The 25,589-nt window shown below is 58.2% G+C and overlaps 2 protein-coding genes across 3 annotated transcripts in view; both read right to left on the bottom strand.

Annotated features, from left to right (window-relative positions):
• LOC144949143 (protein kinase C epsilon type-like) overlaps positions 1-25,589 on the bottom strand; it is a 384,575-nt gene that overhangs the window by 48,170 nt on the left and 310,816 nt on the right. The gene's annotated exons all lie outside the window — the stretch shown is intronic.
• Positions 9,910-16,415, bottom strand: LOC144949145 (uncharacterized). The gene is made up of 2 exons (XM_078879022.1): positions 15,038-16,415; positions 9,910-10,238 (listed from the first exon to the last, which is right to left on the bottom strand). The coding sequence occupies exons 1-2, from the start codon at positions 16,307-16,309 to the stop codon at positions 10,227-10,229; spliced, it is 1,284 nt and encodes a 427-aa protein (XP_078735148.1). The 5' UTR covers positions 16,310-16,415; the 3' UTR covers positions 9,910-10,226.

A 25,589-nucleotide genomic window follows, 5' to 3' on the forward strand; every position in this document is an offset into this window, starting at 1 on the left:
AAACTTCCAGCACCACAATTATCACAACCACAATCATCATAACAACCACCACCTTCATCATCATCATCACAGCCACCACCACCATCTTCATGAATGCGTGTGTCTGTGTATGATGATGGCTTCTATCACCTCACTCACCCGCCACTCAACCCACCCCCGCACCCACCGCTGATTGATTCCGTGCCCCCCCCCCGCTTGGGGAGGGGGGCGGGTGTGGGGGTAGTTGGCAGGAGTGGTATTTTGGTGATGAATTGTGACAGGCGAATCGTGACCTTCTGAGAGCCCGGCCCCTCGCAATCGGGATGGCCCCACACACATCCCCAAATCATCATTCCACACACCCACACGCCCATACATTCACACACGTACACCCATACACATATACACACATACACATACCCACACACCCACAGGTACACTCATACATACACAAACACCTCCAACTCATTATTCCACACACCCACAACAACAACAACAACCGCCATTCGCCACTAAGTGGCGGTGACGTCACCACGACGCTTGTGCCAGGCCATGTACACCTTGAAGTCATGTGATGCGTCGAACGCCCGCTGGCAGGAGGTCACGGGGCAGACCCAGCAGGTGCAACGAGTCGACTGAGTGAGGTGACTGGCCGATGCACCACCTGTGCCACCTACTGTGCCAACTTGCTGTGCTTTAGCCACCCGGCACTCCACTCGTTGTTGTGAGCGTCGCTCCTCTGCCCTTCATTGTTGTTGGAGGGCGACAGCCTCCAACTGCCTAGTAGCGTCCTTCACGAAAACCTCAACAGAGGCCGATCTTGACACCGCTGGTATCAGTCATCAGCAAGTCCACACACACACTTACACACACAGGTATACCCATACACACACATCCCCAACTCATCATTCCACACCCACACGCCCATACATACACACACGTACACCAATACACACATACACACGCACCCACAGGTACACCCATACATATGTAGAGCCGTTGTAGCCATTGTAGACGGCCTGATTTAAACTTGCCGCGGGTGGCAAACAAACACAATGGGCGTGGCTACGTCGGTGCGCGGAGCAGGTGCTCGCAGCGACGTCCTCGCCGTACGCTGGGATCCCCCACAGCCCCTCCCCTCGGGGGGAGATGGCTATTTAAGGCGGTGAGCCGAAGGGCTCTGGGTCTAGTGTTAAGCTGTAACCAGTGAAGAAAGAAGACCATCTAGACCGGCCCTGGAACTCCCTGGGATCGCTGTCCTTTTAAGGACCGACCAGGCAAGCCAGCGGCATGGCCCCCAGAGCCCAGAACCGACGCTCTTCTAAGAGCGGGGTCTGGGTATTCGGGGTGCCGTAACCTAGGTGTAAGCTAGCTGTGAGCTAGGCTGTTGTGTTCCGTAGCTAGATGGGTGAAGGGGCCGATACCCCTTCAGTTACTGTAAGCTTCCGAGTTACGTGCTGGTGTTAATAAATAAGCGTGTGCCTCCAACTATGTGTCAAGTCTCCCTGGAACCATACTACATCTGGTGTCAAGAGTGGTTCTACAAGGATGAAGACGCGACGCACAGCTTGTACCAGAGAGACGGAGGCGGAGGAAACCACGGCCGACTTCGAGCCAGAGATGGCTGCGGGCAGACCCGAGCAGCAGGAGCCAAGTCCACCTACACCGCAGCGTCAGGACGAGTGGGGACCGTCGCCTGAAGGACTGCGGCTGGCACACTCTCGACTGGCCAAATTGCTGTATGCTGCAGCCGCGACGCTGGAAGAAATTACCCGGCTGGGTGCGGGTGGAGCTGCGCGGGCCGATGGCGGCCGGCATAAGATGCCGCTTCCCGCTATTTCCAAGGACGCTGAGTTTGAAGTTCCCGCCATAAGTACAGTGCAGGCTGACGGCGAGGCAGGGCTACGTCACGTGGCCGATACTCACCAACCACAAGCCACGTCGGCAGCGGCAGACAGCGAAACGTCACCACAGCAACCGCCGTTGCCACGCGACCAGCCCGCCAAAGCTGCACGGAGTGACGGAGAGCGTTTTTCGCCTACGGACACTGCGCTGCAACAGCGACTGCCACCTCTCAAGGAATTCGTGGGAGGAGAAGTCGACTGGGGTGGCTTCCAGAGGCGCTTCCTCGCCCATCAAGAGATGGCGAAATGGACCGACGACGAGGCATTGCGTGCGCTGCCGGCGATGCTTGACAACGATGCCCTCGCCACTCTCATCTCGGCACCAAGGGCGAAGCACGCCACGCTGCAAATGGCGCTGCAACTCCTCGCCGCGGTCTATGGACCACCCTCGGACTGTCGTCAGCTGTTTTACAATCGCCAGCGGGGCGCCAAGGAGTCGCCCCTGGCGTACCGCACGGCTTTCCTGGCCCTGGCGAAAACGGCTTTTCCACGGATGGACGAGGATGGGGTGGACGCCATGGTCACGGAGAAGCTGCTGCCGCTGGCCGATGATTTGGACATCGTCGTCTTGGCTGATGACGACGCGGAAATGTGTTCGTTGAGGGCCGCCCGGCACATTCATGCCAACCTGCTGGCCCAACGTCGGAAGGCCAGCAAAGCGACGGCCAGCCATACCGTGGCTGCGTCCGCCCTCCCAGCGGAAGACATCTGCGCTGTGGATCGCCCGACGGAGTGGGGGTCCGGAGTACGGCCAGCTCGGGACGGACCGAGCCGCCGGGATCAGCCCAAGTCATCAGCAGCACTCACGCGCTGCTACAACTGTGGCCTCCGGGGCCATGTGGCCTCGGGATGCCGGGCTCCTCGGCAGCGTGGTGCGACACCTCGCCAGGACGTCGCGCCTCGACCCAAGTCTCCCCAGCAAAATCCGGCGAGTCGTGGCACCCCACATGATTGGCCCACACACACACCTGCCACTCACTCACACACCGCAACTAACGGGGGTCAGAAATTATCCATTGTCACGCCAAAACGTACCTCCGGGGGGTGTGCGGTCCAACCGACCCAGTGGTCCGAGTTGGCTCATCGTGTTGTTGCCGCGTCGTCGGGGTCGTCGGTTGTTGTGGGACATATTGATGGGGTCGAGGTACGGGTCTTGATTGATACGGGAGCATCGGCGACTATTGTGTCCGATTTGATTCACAACATTCTCCCCATTCAAAGTCGTCCCTTGCTCCCTGTTGATGTCCCATGTTACGCTGCTAATGGGGGTTCGTTGGGCATTATCGGACAGATCCGCGCGCAAATTTGTATTGGGGACATTAAATTATCCGGCCCGATATTGGTCTCCTCCTCGCTGGCGGTTCCGTGCCTGTTGGGGACGGATTTCTTGGCCAAAATGCCCATTCGTATACTAATCGACCAAGGATGCATTGAACTCCCGTCGGGGCGACGTATGGCCTTTTTGTCATCCCCCGCTACCACTGTCCATGCGGCGTTTGCAACGGTACCGGCGCTGGTCGCGAGGATGGTACGCGTACCGCCGGGAGCTCAAATGCTCGTACCTCTTAGGCTGCGCCGGCCGTTTGCGGAGGGCGTCGGGGATCGGGGGGTTCTATTGGGACCATCGAGGACCGGGGTCAACGGACCCGACTTGGTAGCGGCCCAGACCCTGGTAAAAGGGGACGAGGACCCCTTCATTGCGGTCCTCAATGTGGGGTCGCGAACGGCCGTGGTTCCTCAGGGGACCGTGCTCGCGCACGCGACGCCGGTGCCTCGTGAGAAACCGGTTGTTGCTCAGATGAGCACCGGTTCGCCCTCGCTACCGCATTCAGATCGTGATGAGGGGTGGCTCGATGCGCTTGCGCGGGATCGGTGGACCTGTCCGGTCCACAGCGTGAGAGGCTTCGAGTCCTCCTTCGCGAATTTTCAGACGTTTTTAGTCTGAATAAATACGATATTGGCTGTACTAAATTGCTGAAACACCATATTGACATGGGTGACAGCGCGCCAATCCGCCAAAATCCCTTTCAGTTAAGTCCCGCCGAAAAGGAGCATGTTGAATCGGCCGTTGACGACATGCTAGCTGCGGATATCATATCCCCTTCCACCAGCCCTTGGGGCGCGCCGATCGTTCTGGTTAAAAAACACGACGGATCATTGCACTTTTGTGTGGATTTCCGTCGGCTTAACAACATTTCTGTAGCCGATGCATACCCGCTTCCCCGGATGGATGAATCGCTTGATGCCCTGGCAGGGGTGCGATTCTTCTCCACATTGGATTTATTGTCCGGGTTCTGGCAGCTCCCTCTGGATGACGAATCAAAACCGAAAACTGCTTTCCATACGCCGCAGGGCCTTTTCCAATTTAATCGCTTGCCGATGGGATTACATTCCGCGCCGGCAACTTTTCAGCGATTAATGGAATTGGTTCTGGCTGGCTTGCAGTGGGATTCGTGTCTGATTTACCTAGACGATGTCATCGTCTTTAGTAGAACAATCGAGGAACACCTCCAGAGGTTGCATGCCGTTTTTCTCAAGATGCGGGCTGCTAATTTGAAGTTCAAGCCCCAGAAGTGTTTCTTGCTCCGCAAATCAGTGCAGTATTTGGGTCACATTGTGGGCCGTTCAGGCATTGCCACTGATCCCGCCAAAACGAAATGTGTTAGCTCCTGGCCGACTCCCACCTCGGTGGGTGAGGTCAGGAGTTTCATCGGATTCGCATCATACTACCGCCGGTTTGTCGCTGATTTCGCTACCATTGCAAAACCCTTACATGCCTTGACAGCTAAGGGGTCAAATTTCATTGGGGTAAGGAGGAAGACGCTGCTTTTCACTCGCTCCGGGACGCCCTAGTCGGGGCTCCGCCATTGAGTTACCCCGATTTTACAAACCCTTCTTGCTCGATACAGACGCAAGCAACACGGGCATCGGGGGCGTTCTCTCCCAGGTTATTGGGGGCGTGGAACATGTGGTTGCGTACGGCAGTCGCGTGTTGTCTCCGGCGGAACAAAGATACTGCGTTACCCGTAGGGAACTATTGGCAATCGTGTACTTCATTCAACAATACCGCCCATATCTGTACGGTCGGCGTTTCACCGTCCGCACAGATCATGCGGCGCTGCAGTATGCTTTGCGGGTTCAACAGCCATCGGGACAATTGTCTCGATGGTTGGAAATCCTTCAGGATTTCGATTTTGTGACTACCTATCGTAAGGGCACTCGCCACACCAACGCGGACGCTCTGGCCCGGTTACCACCCACCTCTGAGTGCGCTTGCCTTCTGGGTTCGGGGCGTTGAAGACCTCCGAATGTCAGCTCTAATTCGGTTTTAGCAGCTGCCACCGATGCGCCTTCCGTTGCCGGTCCTATCGAGCAAGAAGGGAGGGATTCCTTGCTGGGGTTGTCGGTTGCGGAGTGGGGGCACCTCCAAATGGAGGACACCTCCCTCCTCGCTTTGCGCCGTCGCATCGGGGGAATTGTGCGGGGGGGTGAAAATGTCGACTCCTGGGGGTTGGTCCAGGGCCTTCTCATGCACTGGGACGGCAAATCCCGTCGACACCGGCTGGTGGTACCTTCTACGTTGCGGGGGAGGGTCGTTTGGGCTGCGCATGAGCGACTCCTCTACTTAGGGACCCACAAAACCCTTGCCACACTCCAACTAGATTTTTCATGGCCGGGCATGGCAAGGGATGTGGAGGACCTGTTGGGGTCATGCACCCAGTGCGCGCAAAGGAAGCCACCAGCCAAGGGGTCTAACCCACCCTTACAGTCCGTAAAAGTTTTCCGAGTTAACGAGCTCGTCGCAGTAGATATTCTGGGCCCATTCCCCGCTACGCCTAGGGGGAATAGATACCTGTTAACCGGGGTAGAATATTTTACGAGATGGCCTATGGCCTGGGCCCTCACCAATCAGTCAGCAGCAGCCATCGTGGAGGCCTTTGTCCAGGGCTATGTCCTCGACAAAGGTGCTCCGGAGCGGCTGCTGACCGATCAGGGTAAAACATTTTCGGGGAAGCTTCTCCACGAGGTGTGCGAGCTCCTGGGAACGAAAAAGATTCGTACCTCCCCATATCATCCGCAAACGGATTGAATGGTGGAGCGGCTGCATAGGACCATCACGTCCATGCTGTCCCAGCAGGTGTCTGAATCCCAGACCAATTGGGACCTTCATATCCCGGGGGTTTTGGCAGCATACAGGATGGCTCCCCATGCGGCGACCGGGTTTTCGCCCTTTTTCCTAATGTATGGCCGCGAGCCTAACCCACCTGTTCCGACTCAGCTGCGGATCTCCACGCCGCATAGTAAATCCTAATTGGCCGAACATGTGAAATTCAACGTCGCTAAATTGACAGAGGGGCGGGAGGCGGCCATGCAGAACTCTGAACTCCGCCAAAAGGCAAATGAGAGGCTCAGGCTGGCTCGGGTGCACGTGCTTCAGTGGAAGCCGGGTGACCAGGCGTGGTTGCACTGTCCCCAAGTCCCGCTAGCAACCTCGTCTAAACTGGTGCGGCCGTGGCGGGGGCCCGTGGAGGTGGTGCAGGTTTTGCGCCCACAATGTGTGCGTATCCGATGGGGGAAACGTCGGTGGTTTGTGCACCCCTCCAGGTTAAAACCGTTTGTTGCACCCCATGTTCCTACTTCACACACGCGTGGCCAATCATGTGAGGGGTCCACCGACTCCAGGAGTACGACTTCTCTGCTGTCATCTGACTTAACACCGTCTGTTCCACCTCCAGACGCACCAGGAGTGACACGCTCACGACCGCCAACCCCTCCCGGGGGGGTCGGGGGTCGCTCTGCAGTGGAGCCGGACACCCGGACTGCTAACAACCACCACTGGCCAAACCAGAGGGGTCCCTTGTGACGGCCCCGCTGCAAGGACGCGCGCCAGAACGCGTAGACTTTTGTGAGGCCGGCCGCCAACGCGACCCTTGCGAGCGACCGCCCTCGGTTCTTGTATATATGTTGTTTTTACGGGATGGGGTATTTATTCGGTCGGGGTGCGTCGTGTTGGTTTGTTCTTCTTGTTGTTGTTGTTGTTAAACATTTGTGAGGCACACACGGGTTCAAAGGGGGGGATGCATCTTTATTGCTATTTTGTTGCAGCCGGGACGGCTGCAAGTTGTACAGGGGGGGGTGATGTAGAGCCGTTGTAGCCATTGTAGACGGCCTGATTTAGACTTGCCGCGGGTGGCAAACAAACACAATGGGCGTGGCTACGTCGGTACGCGGAGCAGGTGCTCGCAGCGACGTCCTCGCCGTACGCTGGGATCCCCCACAGCCCCTCCCCTCGGGGGGAGATGGCTATTTAAGGCGGTGAGCCGAAGGGCTCTGGGTCTAATGTTAAGCTGTAACCAGTGAAGAAAGAAGACTCGCTAGACCGGCCCTGGAACTCCCTGGGATCGCTGTCCTTTTAAGGACCGACCAGGCAAGCCAGCGGCATGGCCCCCAGAGCCCAGAACCGACGCTCTTCTAAGAGCGGGGTCTGGGTATTCGGGGTGCCGTAACCTAGGTGTAAGCTAGCTGTGAGCTAGGCTGTTGTGTTCCGTAGCTAGACGGGTGAAGGGGCCGATACCCCTTCAGTTACTGTAAGCTTCCGAGTTATGTGCTGGTGTTAATAAATAAGCGTGTGCCTCCAACTATGTGTCAAGTCTCCCTGGAACCATGCTACACATACATACACACACTTCTCCAACTCATCATTCCACACACGCAGACGCCCATACATACATCCTCACCGGGCGCCTCGCAAGCCTGCTCTCCGTCGCGGCGCAGCTGGTCATACAGCTCAGGGCCACGGCGCCTGCCGGAGATGCTGCAGCACGAGGGCAGCAGCTGGACGGCTCACCTTCCGCCATCACGCCAGTGCGGAAAATGGCGGAGTTTCGTACCCGCACAAGCGGCCGTTATTTTGCCCGCCACAAGCGCGGTGCAACAAGTGGCCTCCATTTTGTCGTCCAAGCGGGAAATTCTTAGCGCCAAATTTGAGTCGCCATCGGCGGCTTCTGCGGGGGCGTTGTCTCAACAGAAGCGCCTGCCTCCAGTCCGCAATTTCGTGGCCGCGGGGGGCGACTAGACAGCTTTTCAACGCCACTTCAAAGCGGCTTGCACAATGGTTGGGTGGTCCGACGTGGAGGCTCTGTGGGCTCTGCCCACGGCGCTGGATGACAAATCCCTGGCGGCATTTGAGGTCATCCCCCAGGCTGACCGGGCAACTCTACCTTGGGCATGCACTCAGATGGCCGCCATTTTTGACCCACCATCCAACATGCTCCGAAGGTTCGTGCTGCGGAGGCGAGGGGAGGCCGAGATGCCTCTCGCCTTCCACAGTGCGCTGCTGGCCTTGGGCCACGCGGCACATGGAACAGACCGCGCTGGATCCACTGGTGCTGGAGAGACTGCTGTCGCTGGCCCAGAAGTTGGGTGTCTCTCTTCCAGTCACGTAGGAGGACGACCTGTCCTCCATAAAGGTGGCCCGCTGCATCCAAGTGCATGTCAACTTGCAACGGTGGCCCGGGATGGCTGCCTGCGCGGGGGTCCCGGAGAACGTGGAGAAGCCCGCGCCACGGGAGCCGGAGCGGGCCTGTGCTTCGTTTATCCAAGATCCACGTGGGAGGAAAGTTGACGGGCGACAACCGGAGCAGAAACGGCGAGAGAGGGGCCCCCTTCCAGCATGGAGGTCCACGATCACCTGCTTCAAGTGCGGCAAGCTGGGCCACATTGCCAGGGGATGCGGGAACAGCACTGGATCGCGCTTGAAACCCTATATTCCACCCTATGCTGACGGTTCATCTCCACCTCCTGAGTGCCGGATGTCTGACAAATCCGACGAGCCAGGGCGGGTGAGCCCAGAAGTTGTGCTTCAGAAAAATTCCGTTGTATCGTCCACAGGATCCCAGCGCCTGATGCCCGCAGACCCACCGGCAGCGCCTCCGAAGGACGGACCGGGTGTGAGGGACCGTTTGCCATCTTCTTCTCCCCGGGAGGGGTCACATCCATTAGGCCGATTGTGTTGGCCCGCCGACATCCGCTTCCTCAGCCTCGCAGGCAAGTCGCGATGCATCAGACACTGGGCCTCAAATGTCACATCACGCATCCCCATTTTTGAGTGCGTCTGGGTCGCACATCATCATCCTGCATCCTGTCACGGCACGCAAGCGATGGACTCCGGCATCGAATGGGTGGCCGTGGGGCGCGGGGCAGTGGAGCGCGTTGGCGCAACGTGTCGTGGTGGCAGTGGTGGGGTCATCCTCATTAATTGGTTTTGTCCAGGGGATAGAGGTGAGGGTGCTGGTCGAAACGGGATCATCGGCTACCATCATTTCGGAGCTTATGTTTTTATTATTGCCACCGAGGTCCTGTTGTCTTAGCCCGGTCGCTAGTGTTTGTGACCCCGCGAACGGCGGGAGTCTGGGCATTATCAGCCAAATATTGGCAAAAGTCCGAGTTGAGGACATTGAGTTGACAGGGCCAGTGTTGGTTTCTAGGACATTGGCTGTGCCCTGTCTTTTGGGCACCGATTTTTTCGGGAGGATGCGCCTTAAGATTCTTGTTGAACAAGGTTGCATTGAATTGCCATTGGGTCAACGGTTGGCCTTTTTGAAGTCTCTGACCCGGTTGGTATGGGCCAAAGCCACGGTTCAGGCCGTGGCAAAAATAAACTTTTATGGTTAAGCCAGGTGCTCAAATATTGGTACCCTTCCGGTTGCGAAACTGGATTTTACGGATACCGTTGAAGGGGTCCTTTTAACCCCGTTTAACATGGCAATTCAGGGTCTTGCGTTGGTGGGTGCTCAGAACATAGTGTAGAGAAGAGCCGACACGAGATTGCAGGGGTCTCGTCCTTTATTCCTTTCCTTCCATTCACACCTGTCGCCAGCCGTCCCAATCCCGTTCCCGCAAAAGGCCCCCTCTTTCCCGCCCGTTCTCTCCTTATATCACCTCGATCACCCCTCCCCCTAACCCATCTATTGGTGGGAATCCTTCCCCTGACACCCCTACATCACCCCCCCCCCCCGGAGAAAAAATAACCGTCCTCGGTTCTGCCTCCCCCATGGACCATTTAAGTCTCCCCATGCCTCCCACCACTGACAGTGACGACAGCCCTTACCCCCCCCCACAACCATACAATGCAATATAACACAACAAATCAATTGCGCGGCCTGCCCAGGTCTCCAGCCAGCATCCCGTAACAGCCCGGACATCCACAGGCAGCAGATGACCGTGGCGGCCCCCTCCTTCGAAGGCCCTCTCGTCGCGGTCCCTGGTTCGGTGGTGCCGGTGTCGCCTTGCCTGGCGCCGCTGTCTCTCCGGCCCCCGCTCGTGCCGCCGCTCCGTCAGGCCTCACATGGGGTGCTGTAGGTGACAAGGGAACACAGGGCACCGAACCCCCTGCCGGTCGGCGCGTGGTGGTCGGCGACCTTGGCCTGGGTAGGGATGATGATGATGTTGGCAGTGATGTTGGTGGTGATGTTGGTGAAGATGACGGTGGAGAGATGTATGGCTTAAGGCGGGTGGGGTGTACAAACCATCGTCGCTTACCCAGTTGGACCTGGTCGCACTGCGGTCGGAGTGCTTTGATGACCTCGACCGGCCCTTTCCAGGGTCGGTGCAGCTTTGGTGAGAGGCCAACCGGCACCTGAGGACAGTGTAGCCATGCCTGGTCCCCGACTTTAAAGGGCTTGGCTGTCACTGTCCTCTCCCGTATCCGTACATTACTCTCTTGGCTCGCGGCCGATGCGGCCTCGGCTGCTTGGCGGGCCTCTCTCAAATAAATGAGGGAGGTCTTTAGTGCCTTCGGCCATGCGTCGGCTCTTGCCGGAATGTCCGTCAGCTGCACCTCAATAGGCGGAACGGGATCCCGTCCGTACATCAGGAAAAACGGCGAGAACCCCGTCGCCGCGTGTGGGGCCACCCTGTACGCCGCTAAGACCGATGGAATGTGGAGGTCCCAGTCGGAATGGTTTTCGTCCACCACTTGGGACAGCATGGCCGCTATGGTGCGGTTAAGCCGCTCTACCATCCCATCGGTCTGGGGATGATATGGAGATGTTCGGACCTTTTTAGTGCCCAGGATAGAGCAGACGTCCTTCAATAGCTGTGAGGAGAAATTCCTGCCCTGATCCGTGAGCAACCGCTCCGGTGCCCCCTTATCAAGGACATAGCCTCCCACGAAGGCATCGGCGATGGTCTGTGCCGTTTGGTCCGGGAGGGCCCACGCCATCGGCCACCTCGTGCAGTACTCGACTCCGACCAACAGGTATTTATTTCCCCGTGGCGTGACCGGCAGCGGTCCCAAGATGTCCAACGCAACCAATTCGTTGACCCTGGTCACCGTGATGGGCTGTAGGGGCGCCCGGCTTACCCGGGGTGGCGGCTTTCGCCGCGCACATTCGACGCAGGTAGCGACCCATCGATGCACGTCAGCGGTCATACCTGGCCAAAAGTACCGACCCTGTAATGTGTGCAGTGTCTTCCGCCCTGCCAGGTGCAGCAGCTGGCGGCCGTGTACGTCCATAACCAATTGTTGACGCAGCGACTCCGGAACTACCAGGCATCGCCGGCGCCCTGTCGGGTCCCATCGCATGAGGAGATCCTCCCATACGATGTACTCCTCCCCCCCTGCCTCTGCTGAGGCGCGTAGTGTTCGCAGTGGGGCTTTCTCCAGCTGTAGCCGTCTCCAATCGTCCAAGGTCAGCCCCAGGTCGTGGTCGGTCAGCTGGACCTCACCCTGTGCGCCCTCCGCCGTGCGTACGGGAGCGATGACCGTCCCCTCCGGCCTCGCCTCCTTGCAGCGTGCCCCGCCTGTGGTGCATGCACAAGGGCCCTGGGGCACCAGTCGGGACAATGCGTCTGCGTTGGCATGTCTGGTCCCTTTGCGATGCACTACTTGGTACCTGTACTCCTGCAGACGTTCTATCCATCTGGCCAGCTGGCCCGAAGGCTGGTCGATGCGGAGCGAATACTGCAAGGCCGCGTGGTCAGTGCGGACCGTAAATTTGCGACCATACAGGTAGGGTCGGAATTGCTGCACAAAGTGAACGACTGCCAGGAGTTCCCTACGTGTGACGCAGTAGCGCTGCTCCGCTGATGAAAGCACGCGACTACCATAGGCGATAACCACCTCCCGACCCTGCTGGACTTGCGACAAAACACTGCCGATGCCCACATCGCTGGCGTCCGTGTCCAGGATAAAGGGGAGGCCAAAATCCGGAAAGGCCAATGGTGGTGCATCTGTCAGACGTGAGCGCAGCTGCTGGAATGCCTCTTCCTCCAGAGGGCCCCAATAAAACCTCTGGTTCTTCGCCGTCAACACGTGCAAGGGCTTGGCAATGGTTGCGAAGTTGGGCACAAACCGGCGGTAGTAAGAAACGAAACCCACAAACCGGCGTACCTCCGGAACCGTTGTGGGAACAGCCCAGGCCCTCACGCAGGCCGTCTTTTCCGGGTCTGTAGCCACTCCCGACTCACTGACGACGTGGCCCAAGTAGCGTACCGACGACTGCATAAGGTGGCACTTCGACGGCTTGAGCTTCAAGTTCGCGTTCCGGAACCGCAGGAACACCTGACGCAATCGGTCAATGTGTTCCTCGAATGATCGGCTGAAAACAATGACGTCGTCCAGGTAGATGAGGCACGTTTCCCATTGGAGGCCTGCCAAGGCCAACTCCATTATGCGTTGGAACGTTGCCGGCGCCGTCTGGAGGCCCATAGGCAGGCAGTTGAACTCGAACAGGCCCTGTGGTGTCCGGAATGCTGTTTTAGGCCGGGAGTCCGCGTCTAGTGGGACCTGCCAGAACCCGGACAACAAATCCAGCGTACTGAAAAATTTTGCTCCCGCCAGTGCATCCAATGAGTCGTCGATACGTGGTAGGGGATATGCGTCGGCCAGCGTGACGGCATTGAGGCGTCGGAAGTCCACACAGAATCTCAGTGACCCATCTGACTTCTTGACTAGGACCACCGGTGCCCCCCAGGGACTCGAGGATGGAGAAATTATGTCGGCCCGCAGCATCTCCTGCACCGCTTGTTGAATGTGCCCTTTTTCCATTGGGCTCATTCTATATGTGTTTTGGCGCAGGGGTGCGGCATCTCCCGTGTTGATGTGGTGCTGTGACAGATTTGTGCGCCCTAGGTCGAACGGTCCCCGGCTGAACACGTCCGAGAACTCCTGCAATAACGAGTGCAGCTGCTGTTTCTGGTCGGGCGGCAATCCCGGCTCAGGCCCCGCCAGCTGGTCCATCCACGATTTGGCCCCTCTGTCCTCGGACTGGCTGATGCTGCCTACAAGCTCGGGCTCTGTCCCTGGGGCTCCTAGTGACAAGGGACTAACGTGGGCCAGAACTGTTCCCTCCTGCACCGTCGCTGTTCTATCGGAGGTGTTCAGCACCTGAATGAACAGATGCTGGTTCCTCTGTACAATAGTTTCGGCCCCCACCAGCGCATGACGATCCATGGCCGCTGACGCCGGAGACACCAGGATGGGTGAGTCTGGTCGGGCTGTCACGAGGGGGGACCGATATTGCAGCGGAACCAGCATCTGGGCTGCCGGGGGAATGGAGACAGACTTACTGACCAGAGCCTGCACGTAGGGTACACCCCGGCTGGCCCCCTCCGCCTTTAGGAAATGGAGATGCGTTCCCTGGACTTCCACCCGCCCATTGGCAAGATCGATTTTTATTGGCATCCGCCTCAGAAAGTCCGTCCCCAACAGGCAGGGTACGGGCAACGTTGCGGAGACAAGGATGGGTCCTGCTACCGAAAGCTGCCCAATCTGTATCGGGGCTTCAACCTGGCCCAGGAAGCCCATGCTGCCTCCATTTGCTGCAATGAACGTTGTCTTGACGGGGACTAAAGGTCGGATTTTATCCGGCAGCATTTCATGCATGGTGCTCGAGATGATCGTGGCTGATGCCCCCGTATCGACCAAGATACGTGCCGACACTCCCGCGATTTCACCGACCAGGACCGAGGTTCCTGACGTGGCCGCTACCACCCGCCTTGCCAGCTTCCTCCATTGTGTGGCTGAGTCCGGCCACTGACCAGGCGGCGTCTCGTTATCCTGTGGTGCATGGTGAAATGATGGGGGATGGGTGTGGATGGACTGAAGATGGGGTTCCTCCCTTTGGAGTGCGTCACAGCAGGGTGAACGCGCCCTTGTTACATAGTGTGGGCTTACCCCTGGGTTGCGGGCTGGGCTCTCTATGTAGTGCAAATTGCCCCCCCTAGGTGACGTAGGATGGGCCCCCCTTGTGGTGTGGGGGGGCCCCCCCCCCCATTGTAGGGGGCGGTGGGGACTGGGGGGTGGGCCTTCCCGTGAGCCCCTCCCTTTCCTTTGTCACGGGGGCGTGGTCCCCCTGGTTCCGTCTCGCTCTGTCGCAAAGCGGTGGTGAGGCGGGTCGTGGAATTGCTCCAGGGCGCAATGTCAATCGTGTGGGCTGCCTCCGCCCCCGGGCCGTTTCCCCTGGCAACTCGCCGGCGTTGCAGGTAACTGGTGACGTCACGCCCGCCGGCGACGTCACGCCCGCCGGTGACGTCACGCCCGCCCGCGAACCCACGCCCGCCCGCGAAACCACGCCCACCCGCGACGTCACGCCCGCCCGCGAAACCACGCCCACCCGCGACGTCACGCCCGCCCGCGAACCCACGCCCGCCCGCGAAACCACGCCCGCCCGCGACGTCACGCCCGGCATCGACGTCGCTGCCGGCCGCGACGTCACTTCCGCCCGCGACGTCACTTCCGCCCGCGACGTCACCTCCGCCCGCGACGTCACCTCCGTCCGCGACGTCCCTCCCGGCGTCGGCGCGACTCCCGGCGCGGTCCCCGGCCTCGGCGCGATCCCCGACGCGGTCCCTGGCCCCGGCGCGATTCCAGGCGCGGTCCACGGCCCCGGCGCAATTCCCGGCGCGATCCGCGACACCACTTCCGGCCGCGACGTCACTTCCGGACGCAACGTCACGTCCGTTCGCGATGCCACTCCGGGTCGCGATGCGACCACAGGCCCCGGCGCTATCCCCTTCCCCCGACCAGAACAGCGGGGACCGGGAAACGACACCACCGGCGCCCACCCCGAGGAGACTCCCGGTGAGTTCGCGGCGTCGGAATTGTAATTACCCGGCCCGCCCGAGAGGCCGGGTGGGACGGCGTCACTCGCCTGGCTCCTGTCGGCGTTCGGCCCCGGCAGGTTCCAGGTGACGTTGGCGGCCTCCGGCTCCGTGCGGCACCCCCTCGCCACATGCCCCTCGCGACCACAACGGTGGCAGACCCACGGGGCGTTGCGTCGGGGGGGCTCGGCGCGATGTTGTAGAGGCGGCTGCCAGCGACGCGGCGGCTGGTCCCTCTGCTCCGCCAGTCCCCGGATCGCCGCGTACACCTCCCGCAGCGATGGCTCCGTCTCAGACGTCGGCGGTCCGTCCCCAGATGCCCCACCGGCAGCCTGTGGTGACGGTGCAGGTTCGGCGGTTAGTGTCGCTGGACCAAGTAGCGCCGCGGCAACGGCTCGGCTGTTCCCCCCCGCCGCGCCAGCCACCGGGCCCACGGGTGGCGCCCGGCCCATGACCTGCTCGTGGGCTTGGATGGTCCGGGCAGCCCACAGCGAGGTGCGTTCTTCCGGCGTCACTACGGGCATTACAACGCCGGCGCGGCAAGCGTAGGCGATGAGGTGCTCGACCACGAGGTCCTCGAGCGCTTCTTCAGCCAGGCGAGGGAACGCTCTCCTCGCCAACACGAGCAGCGCCCCCCTGTAGGCTAAAGGGGATTCTTTAGCCCCTCGCTGGCGATCCTGGAACCGTTTAAAGGCTCCTTCCGCCGGGCAATAGATCTCCCCCAAAGCCTCGTAGGCCGCCTGTAGCGTGGACTTGCTGTGCGAGGGAAGGGAGGTGTAAGAGGAGAGTGCTTCTTTGCCCAGAACAGATGGCAGCGCTCGTAGGGCCTCTTCGTCTGTCCACTCGAGAGCGTGGAAGGCAGCCTCGAATCGGCGGACAAACTCCTCCCAATCTTCTTCCTCAGCCACAAACTTGTCGACGGGCCCCAGCCGACGCGGCCGTCCGGCCACCTGCTCTCCGTGTTGGGTGTTTAGCCCTGGGGGTTTTGGCGGGAGCGGCGGCGGCTGGCGTGACGAGGTTGGTTGCGGCTCCTGCCCGGCCGGCTGGTCGGCGTCCGGTTCCCGTGGCCTCTCCTCCCGTAGTACGCGTGGGGGTGGGGGTCCCGGTGCCGGCGGGCCCCCCATAGGGAGCCTCTGCAAGAGCTCCTGGAGCGCCCTCTCCACGCGGGCCATGCGGTCCTCCAGGCGATCCTCCAGGCGATCCGGGCCCCCTTCTGCTGCTTCTGACAGCAGGCCCCCTTGTTGCCCAGGATGTGAAGGATCCCCGGCCCCTGCTTCCTCCTCCCTCGGCTCCCTCCCGCGAGGATTCTTCTTTGTAGCCATTAGGATCCCACCGCTGCCACCAAATGTAGAGAAGAGCCGACACGAGATTGCAGGGGTCTCGTCCTTTATTCCTTTCCTTCCATTCACACCTGTCGCCAGCCGTCCCAATCCCGTTCCCGCAAAAGGCCCCCTCTTTCCCGCCCGTTCTCTCCTTATATCACCTCGATCACCCCTCCCCCTAACCCATCTATTGGTGGGAATCCTTCCCCTGACACCCCTACAATAGTAAGGATGGACGAAGAGCCCTTTTTGTAAGTGTTAAACGTCGGGCTGGGGACTGCGGTGGTCTAAGCCAGTACAGTTTTAGCCCACGCAACAGCCGCGCATTGTGAGGAGGTCTGCACAGAGGCTGTAGAGGTTGTTGCCACGGTGGAATAGGGAGGCGAGTCGGACGGGGCTTGGATGGACGTGTTGTGTGGACAAAAATTCTTAATTGTCCGGGGAACAACAGGGCGACCTGCGTGCCTTGCTCCGAGAATTCGAATATATTTTTAGCCAAAGAAAATTTTACATTGGGCGCACTTCACTATTGCAACATTGCATCGACAGGGGTAACGCTGCTCCAATAAGGCAGAATTCATACAGGCTCAGTCCCAAGGAGAGGAGATGGACCACGTTCGCCAGGCAGTTAACGAAATGTTGACTGCAGACACCATCTCCCGTTCTACCAGTCCGTGGGGGCTCCCATTGTGTTGGTCATATAACAGGATGGGATTCTGCGCTTTTGCGTCGACTTCCGTAAGTTGAATACAATTTCTGTGGCGGACGCGCATCCGCTCCCCCGGATGGATGCCTTCTCGGACGCCTTGTCAGTTTTTCTCGACCCTTGACTTGTTTTTGGGGTTTTGGCAGCTGCCCTTGGAAGAAGGATCCAGGCCTAAAACCGCGTTCTGGACACCACAAGGGTTGTTCAAAGTTAACTGCCTCCCGATGGATCTTCACTTTGCTCTGGCCACGTTTCTGCGGCTTATGAAATTGGTCTTGGCAGGTTTTCAATGGGACTCGTGCCTCATTTACTTGGACGACGTTATTGTGTTCGGGCGCACATTTCAGGAGCATCTGCAATGTTTGTGATTGGTGTTTATCAGGATGCGGGCAGCATATTTCAAATTCAAACAGCAAACGTGCCATCTTTTGCAAACATTGGTGCGGTATTTGGGCTACATTGTTTGTGAGTTTGTGAAAGCCATGGATCCCGACAAAACTGCGGACTTAACGCACAGACGTGGGGGTTGGCCATGTGCGCACCCACCGACGTGGGGTTTGTCCATGTGCGCACGCACGCAGTTCTGTCGGGTTCGCATCGTATTATCACTGGTTCGTCTCCAAGTTCACGACAATCGCTAAGCCGCTCCACGCGCTCACTGCCGCCAAGGGCCAGAGATTTTGGTGGGGGGAGGTGGAGGAGGCTGCATTTGTCGCGCTGCGTGATGGCCTCGTCAATGCGCCTCCCCTAGGATACCCTGATTTCTCTCTGCCCTTTGTGTTGGATACAGACACCAGCGACACCGGAATCAGTGCTGTGCTGCCCCAGGTCATGAATGGAGCGGAGAGAGTAGTGGCCTACGGGAGCCGTGTGCTGTCCCCCCAGAGCAGCGTTATTGCATGACACGCAGAGAATGACACGCAGAGAATTGTTGGCCATAGTGCACTTTGTGCAGCAATATAGGCCGTACCTTTACGGATGGAATTTTGTCGTGCGCATGGACCAGGCAGCTCTTTGCAAGACTACTCCTTCACGGTCACCTGCAGGAAGGGTGTACGGCACTGCAACGCAGATGCGCTGTCCTGGTTACCAGTGTCCATGTTTAATGGGTGCCGGCTGATGTAACCCATTGGCTGCGGGTCTGCCATATGCTGTAGTGGCGTCCATGGATGTACCACCATCTGCGACAACTGCTCATAGTGACAGCACAATTGGTGTCACGCATGCTGACTGGGGACGCCTCCAGGCGGAGGACGCTTCCTTGTTAAAGTTTCGGCGTCGCATTGGGGTGAGAGGCAGTACAAATGTGCCAGCAGGAATGTCCCTTCTAGTCGTCCACGAAGGACTTTTGATGATTGGGATGAGGAGCTGCAACGTCGTTGCATGGTGGTGCCGGCTGCTCTGCGGGGTAAACTCACACTGGCTGTCCACAGTAAATTAATGCACCTCGGAGTTTGTAAAACCTTGCTGACACAAACACGTGACTTATTTTGGCCCAGGATGATGGAGGACGTGTACCACATGGTGAGAGGGTGTACTGACTGCGCACGCCGCAAGCTGAGGCAGGTCCAGCCGCCGTTACAATCCATCACGGTGTCTTGTATCAACGAGCTAGTCACTCTGGACATTCTCGGGCTGTTTACCGCCACTCAGAGGGGTACCAAATTCCTCCTTGTCGGGGTGGAGTCCCGGTGGCCGGTGGCATGTCATCTGCCAGACCAGTCGGCCGCATCCATTGCGGACGCATTTCTGCACGGGTATGTTCTGGACAAAGGGGCTCCGGAAGAACTTCTTTCGGACGAGGGGCGAATTTTTTCTTAAAAATTGTTTAGAGAGGTTTGTGATTCCCTGGAACAAAAAAAATCCGGACATCGCCCTACCATCCCCAAAAGGACGGGATGGTGGAGCACTTGCTCAGGACCCTTACGTCCATGTTGTGCCAACAAATTAATGAGGCACAATCGGACTGGGACTTACACATTCCCGATGTCCTGGCCGCATATAGGATGGCCCCTCATGCCTCAACAGGATTATCCCCGTTTTACCTCATGTATGCATGTATGGGAGGGAAAGTGACCCCCCATCAAGGCCCAGTTGGGCATGGACCTGGGCAAAAAAAGAGTCGTTATGCCCATGCAGGTCACGATTAGGTGGCTGATGGAGGCATGGGAGACGTCTCAAGGGAATTCGGCTAAACGACATGCCGCGAATGAAACACTCGTAGGACAAGGCGCAGTCGCATTGTCCCCAGGTGACCCTGGGTACGTCCCCAACATTGCACCAGCCATGGCAGGACCCTGTTGAGGTGATTGAGGTCAAGAGGCCGCAATGCGTACGTATACAGGTCGGTCACCATCGCTGGTTTGTGCACCCGTCACGGTTGAAACCCTATAGTTCACCCTATGCTGACGGTTCATCTCCATCTTCTGAGTGCCGGATGTCTGACAAATCCGACGAGCCAGGGCGGGTTAGCCCGGAAGTTGCGCTTCACAAGGATTCTGTTATATCGCCCACAGGATCCCAGCACCTGATGCCTGCAGACCCACCGGCAGTGCCTCCGAAGGACGGACCGGGTGTGAGGGACCGGTTGCCATCTTCTTCTCCCCGTGAGGGGTCACATCCGTTAGGCCGTTTGTGTAGTGTCCCAGGGATCCCCACACGCCAATTCCCATCCTGGATGGGGTCCGGTGGCAGGGACCTGTTCAAAGAGTGCTTCGTTCCGATGAACCGCTCCCTTTATCTCATTCAATTGAGTTCTGACGCCGTCTGGCGGGTGGCCGCAGACGCAAGCAGGGCTGTGAGGACTGGTTGATCTGGGGTCCTTCCCGATGCTCTTGGGCTATGGCACGCCAGCGGACGTCGGAAATTGTTGACTTTCTTGCGGTTCGGGTTCATAGTCAAAAGTGTTTTTTCTCTTCTGAAGTGTGTTTAACACTGCATGATTGCTAAATTGCATTAGCACATTCTTGTGATTTTCCCCCTCTCCGTATGTGATTGTTGTCAGCCTAGACGGCTGTTTTTATTCTCACAGGGTGGGGGGGGGGGGTGATGTAGTGGCATAGCACTGACTGCTGGCAGAAAAGGGGATATGTGGAGTACGGCAGTCCTGACATTAGCAGGCCAGGACATACACGAGAGGAGGATCTAGAGGACAGGTCACAGATGGGGTACACCAGGAACCGGCTAGTAGGTTCCAGAAAGGGGGCGTGGCCAGAGAGGAGCGAGGCCACGTGACAGTATAAGAGGGGCCCTGGTGGGTGACCTCATGGTTGCTGTTGGAGTGGAATCCCCGTCGTACGGCTCAACTCCGTCGTCGCCATTCTTCTCGTTGCCTTCGTCGTTCTTATCATCGTCGTCTCCGTCTCTGCCATCTCGGGGCGCCGCTAGTCCGACTGCATTCCAACTGTCCTGGCTGAGTAGCGTCGCCGATAACAGATGGACTAAATATTAAATGTGTTAATCCCGATGGTGCTCGTTAATAAAGAAGTGCCTCGAAGTCTTATCATCTCCTAGTTAGTCACTACACATACATACGCGTACACCCAAACACACACACCCACAAACCCACAGGTACACCCATACATACAAACACACACACACACATTCTCGGCTCCTGATCCCAAACACCCACACGCCCTTACATACATACATACATTCACGCTCATACATATGTAATAAAAGACTCGGACGCTTCTCTCTGTCCTGTGTCCTTTATTTGGGTTCGATCTCTTTTCCCTCACGGTACTCCCCTATATACTCTCCACTCTGCAGCCCCAGGCTGCTGTCGCTCACGTCGCCCAACTCCCTCCTAGCAGCCCCGCTGCTGTCACGTCGTGCAGACCCCTGCTGCCCGACTCCTCCCTTGCAGACCCGCTGCTCTCTCTCTGCAGCCTCCTCGCTGCTCCTCCTGCCCCGGGGTCGGTCACCGTTGGCCGACAGTGCCGATCCTCGTGGCTCGGGTGTGTGGCGACCTCGCCACTCTCTCCTCACCCTTCGCCCTGCGTGGCCTCTCACTTTCCCAGTCCCCGATCACTCCCGACTGCTTCCGGTTACCCCCCTTATAGACCCTTACCCTCTCCCCCACGTGACGTAACTCCTCCCCCCATGACGTCACTTCCGGGAGGTCGTTTACGCCCGCATTACACCACCCTCCCCCATAGAGAAATTCCAGCCGACCTCGGCTGAACACAACTCCAATAAGCAATGCGAGCGAACACGACCGAATACGAAAAAGGACACAGAGCACACGATAATATACCGAAAGAACAAGAACACAACACAATAATTAACGAAATGTGAGGGATTTCGAGCGGGTGCGGGTCGCCGGGCCGTCCCGGACGGTCGGTGGCCCTCCCGCCGAGCGGGAACGTGGCAGGGTTTTAAGAGCGACAGGCTGAAGTTCGCCTGTCGCTATTGGAGGCCTGGCAACGTCCCAGTCCCCTATTTTTGAAGGCGCAGCATCAGAGGCGTCCCGCGATCGTATCCGCGGTGGGGTAGGAAGGGCTGCGGGCCTCAAAGATTCCGCAGCCGTGGTAGGCGCACCCCGAGCTGGGTCTGCTTTCCCCTGCCGTGTCACGGCCGGCTCGTCTGTGAAAGGCACGACAGGCGCTCTAGCAAAGTCAGCAGGCACAGGCAAGGGCGAGTTGGCAGCAACAGACCCCGGCAAGGCAACCTCAGGAGATGATGCATCCGGTCGAGGGGCCACGTATGCTTTCAACCGAGATGTATGGACGAACCAACGGCGAGAACCAAACCGAACACGCGCCGACTGTGGGTTGGGAACCTCGATGAGGCGAACCGGCCCTTGCCATGGCTTATGTAATTTAGGAGAGGTACCTGGCCGCACCTGTGGACAATGGAGCCAGGCCAGGTCCCCCGTTTTCCAAGGGCATTCCCCTTTTGAACGTCGCGCACACCGCTCGTTCCGAGCCTGGGCTTTGGCCGTAGCCATGCGAGCCTCCACCCGCGCCTCAGTGACTCGGCGAACGGTGTCCTGAATATAATCAGGAAGAGGCTTGACAGGTCCCCTCGCCTCGGTTCCCAACTGTTCATTAATCGGCGGTACGTTTTCACGACCGTACATTAGAAAAAACGGCGAATATCCTGTAGCCGCATGCGGCGTCATCCGGTACGCTGAAAGCACCCCAGGGATATGCAAATCCCAATCCGATTGTTTTTCACTAACCGTATGGCACAACATAGCGGACAGGGTCCGATTAAGCCGTTCCACCATACCATCCGTTTGTGGGTGGTAGGGAGATGTCCGTATTTTTTTTGTACCCAGCGCCGCACACACCTCCCCCAACAATTTCGAGGAAAAATTCCGGCCTTGGTCTGTAAGGAGCCTCTCCGGCGCCCCTTTGTCCATAACATACCCAAAAAGAAAGGCGTCTGTGATAGACGCCGCTGACTGGTCAGGCAAAGGCCAGGCCACCGGCCAGCGGGAGAGGTACTCCACCCCTACCAGCAAATATTTATTTCCCCTAGCGGATGGCGGAAAGGGTCCCAAAATATATAACGCCACCAACTCATTAACTCGAGACACCTGGATGGATTGTATCGGTGGCACATATGGATGTTTAGGTGGCTTATGGCGGGCACAATCGGGACACGCGCGAACATGCCCGACGACATCCGTCGTCATGCCGTGCCAATAGTAGTCTCGCTGCAGCGTCAGTAGCGTCTTCTGCACCCCCAGATGTAAAAGCGTGTCACAATGCAGAGTCCTAATCAATTCGTACCACAATGATGCCGGTACAACCAGACGCCAGCGTTCCTGCATCCCTTCCCTCCACATCAGCAAGCCATCACGGAGAGCGGTTTCCGGCACGCCGCCCGCACAGAGTCGCCCACTCCCCTTGACAGGCCGCTTACGTAACGTTACCAAGAAATCATCCAACATCTGTTCCCGAATCCACACAGACCTCGGGAGATGTAGAATGCCATCAGCCGGTCCCCCATCAGCCGTCCCCGCATCAGTCGGCCCCGGCTCAAGCGGAGCTTCCGGCACTTCGACTGCCAGCGCGACAGGCGGAGGGGGGTGTTGAATCGGGCCACACCTATGCGTCCCCGACGCACACGCGCAAGGGGATCGCTGCGGCAGCCTGGAAAATGCGTCCGCATTAGCGTGACGCACTCCCTTCCGATGGTGAATTTGGAAGGAAAATTCTTCCAGCGTGTCCAACCATCGCGCCAGCTGGCCGGATGGTTGGTCCATTTTAAGAGCATACTGCAAGGCCGCATGATCCGTGCGAACAATAAACGAACGACCGTACAGATACGGTCGAAATTGGCGGAGAAAAAAAACAATAGCCAAAAGTTCCCTGCGAGTGACACAGTAGCGGGTTTCAGCGGGAGACAAAACCCGGCTACCATACGCGACCACGCGTTCTACACCACCTTTGGACTGAGATAACACCGCTCCAATACCCGTGTAGTGACAGAACGGTCACTACTGTGTTGGCCTGTACGAAGGCTGGGGGCCCCAAGGGGGTGCCTGGTGGGTCACGTGGTGGAGGGATCCGGACCTTCCCAGAGGTGGGGGAAGTGAGGCGTGTCCTGGGAAGGGAGGCGTGGCCTGAAGAGAGCCAGCCACGCCGGGGCGGAGCCAGCCACGCCAAACCAGATATAACCGTGGTGTGAACGCAGAGCTAGGCTGTTGTACTGTACTCCAAGGTGAAGACATCTTCGGTCGTCAAGTCCCGAGTCGTCGTCCTGGGCCAGGCAGGCCGTTGCCTGCCTGGTCCAGTCTGTGTCGCGTTCCAGAGTGTTAGTGAGTTGAGGAAGGTGGTCACCACCTCATGTACAGCGTTATGTTACTTACCATTTAATAAATAGTGTTGCCTCCAAGCTGCGTGTGTGTGCACCTAATTCGGTCTTACTACATTTGGTGTAGAAGTGGTCATCGAACTTTCGCTGATTAATTTGAAGAAGCTGTACCCTTCGCTGCCATGGTGTAAAAGCTGGCAGCGGAGTGCAAGACCCAACCGGAGGTGCGGATGGACGGTGTGGGTTGCACCTGGCCTCTCCCTGCGACGACCCCGGAGTCCGGGGCCCCTGTGGTGTGCCCCGGGGGATGGGCGACTGCAGCCTGCATGGGAGGAGGCTGCGGGACCGGGCTGGTCGCCATCGACGGCGAGTTGGAGCGACGTCGCTCGTCAACTCGACCAGCTGCTGGTGGCAAGAGAGTGGCCGGGTGTTGGTGAGTGATGGCGAAATTGCAAGATGACGCAGCTGTGGCGTTCGCGCCGTTTCGGCGGTGCCGGCGTTCCTGCATTTCACTGCGGCGGCGTTCCCGCCAGTTTCACAGCGCCGGCGTTCCCGCCATTTGCACCATGCCGGCGTTTCCCGCCACTTCAACGTGCCGGCGTTCCCGCCATTTTTTTTTTACGTGCCAGCGTTCCCGCGGCGGCGGCGTTCCCGCCATTTCAACGTGTGGGCGTTCCCGCACTTCCCACAGCGGCGTTCCCGCCATTTTCACCATGGCAGTGTTTTCGCGGTGGCGCCGTTCCCGCCTTTTGCGCCTTGTGTGCTGCGCCGGCCTGGCGGCGCGCCGCTGCAGCCCTGTGATTACGGGCCTCCCTCCCCACATTGAAGTAAGAAGAGCGGGGGAGGGCATCGGTGGTGAGAGCGAGAGGGGCCCGTGATTGAAGAGAGGGTTTCGACGTTGGAGACACTGCATGGGAGGGACTTTTTCAGTTTGACTCTCAGGTTTTGTGTTCCTCGCGGACGGTTTTTCCCTCTGTTCTTTTTGCATTTTGGCTTGTGCGAGTGTTATTTGGTGTTATATTGTTGTTGTGATGTTGTGGCCAGGAAGAGGTTGGCTTAGGGCTTTTGGTTTGCTATTCATAGGGATGTTAGTTGGGTGCTTGGTGTTGTGGTGTGTTGCTGTGTGGCGTTTTTGATGCTTGGCGTAGGGGTTTAGGATTGTGTGTGTTGCCATGTGGGGACTGGATGGAGCATTGCGCCAAATGATTGACTGTACGAACTTCGTATACTGCATATACTGTATTAATCAATTCGGCGATTCTTGTGGTTTGTGTATAGTTTTTTTGCTCTCGAAATTCGAATGCCCTGAGTCCCATGGTTAATGTTGAAGGAGATTTTGAAATGACAGGTTCGATTTGTTTCAAACTCACTGGTTGGTTCCTGTCCGTTGTTGCACAGATGATGTCTTTTGTGCGAGAATGCTCCTTGTGTTCTACATGGATCGGGGGTGCGTTTCCGTTAATTGCCGTCAAATTGCGTTGCTCTCCACTCGGTTGGTACAGCTGCATGCTGCAATGCGAGTCTCGGAGATGATGTGTACGGATACGGGATGTGAGGTGTATTGTTGTGACCCATTGAATATTCGGGATCGTCACAAATTGTGCGTACCTGTTCGGCATTGGATCAGTTCTGTGGGGGATCATAATTCAAATTGTATGTGTTGTGATGGTGTTAAATTGCGATGGTGACATGCGGCCAGGGATTTGGAATTGTGCTGCTGGCTGTCACCTATCTTGGGGCGCAGGTCCTGACCAGGATGGCCCAGTGAGTGTTGCGTGTCTAACATGAACGTTGTGGTCCCGTCAT

Source organism: Lampetra fluviatilis, chromosome 52, assembly GCF_964198595.1.
Source record: "Lampetra fluviatilis chromosome 52, kcLamFluv1.1, whole genome shotgun sequence".
In the NCBI taxonomy this organism is placed as follows: domain Eukaryota; kingdom Metazoa; phylum Chordata; class Hyperoartia; order Petromyzontiformes; family Petromyzontidae; genus Lampetra; species Lampetra fluviatilis.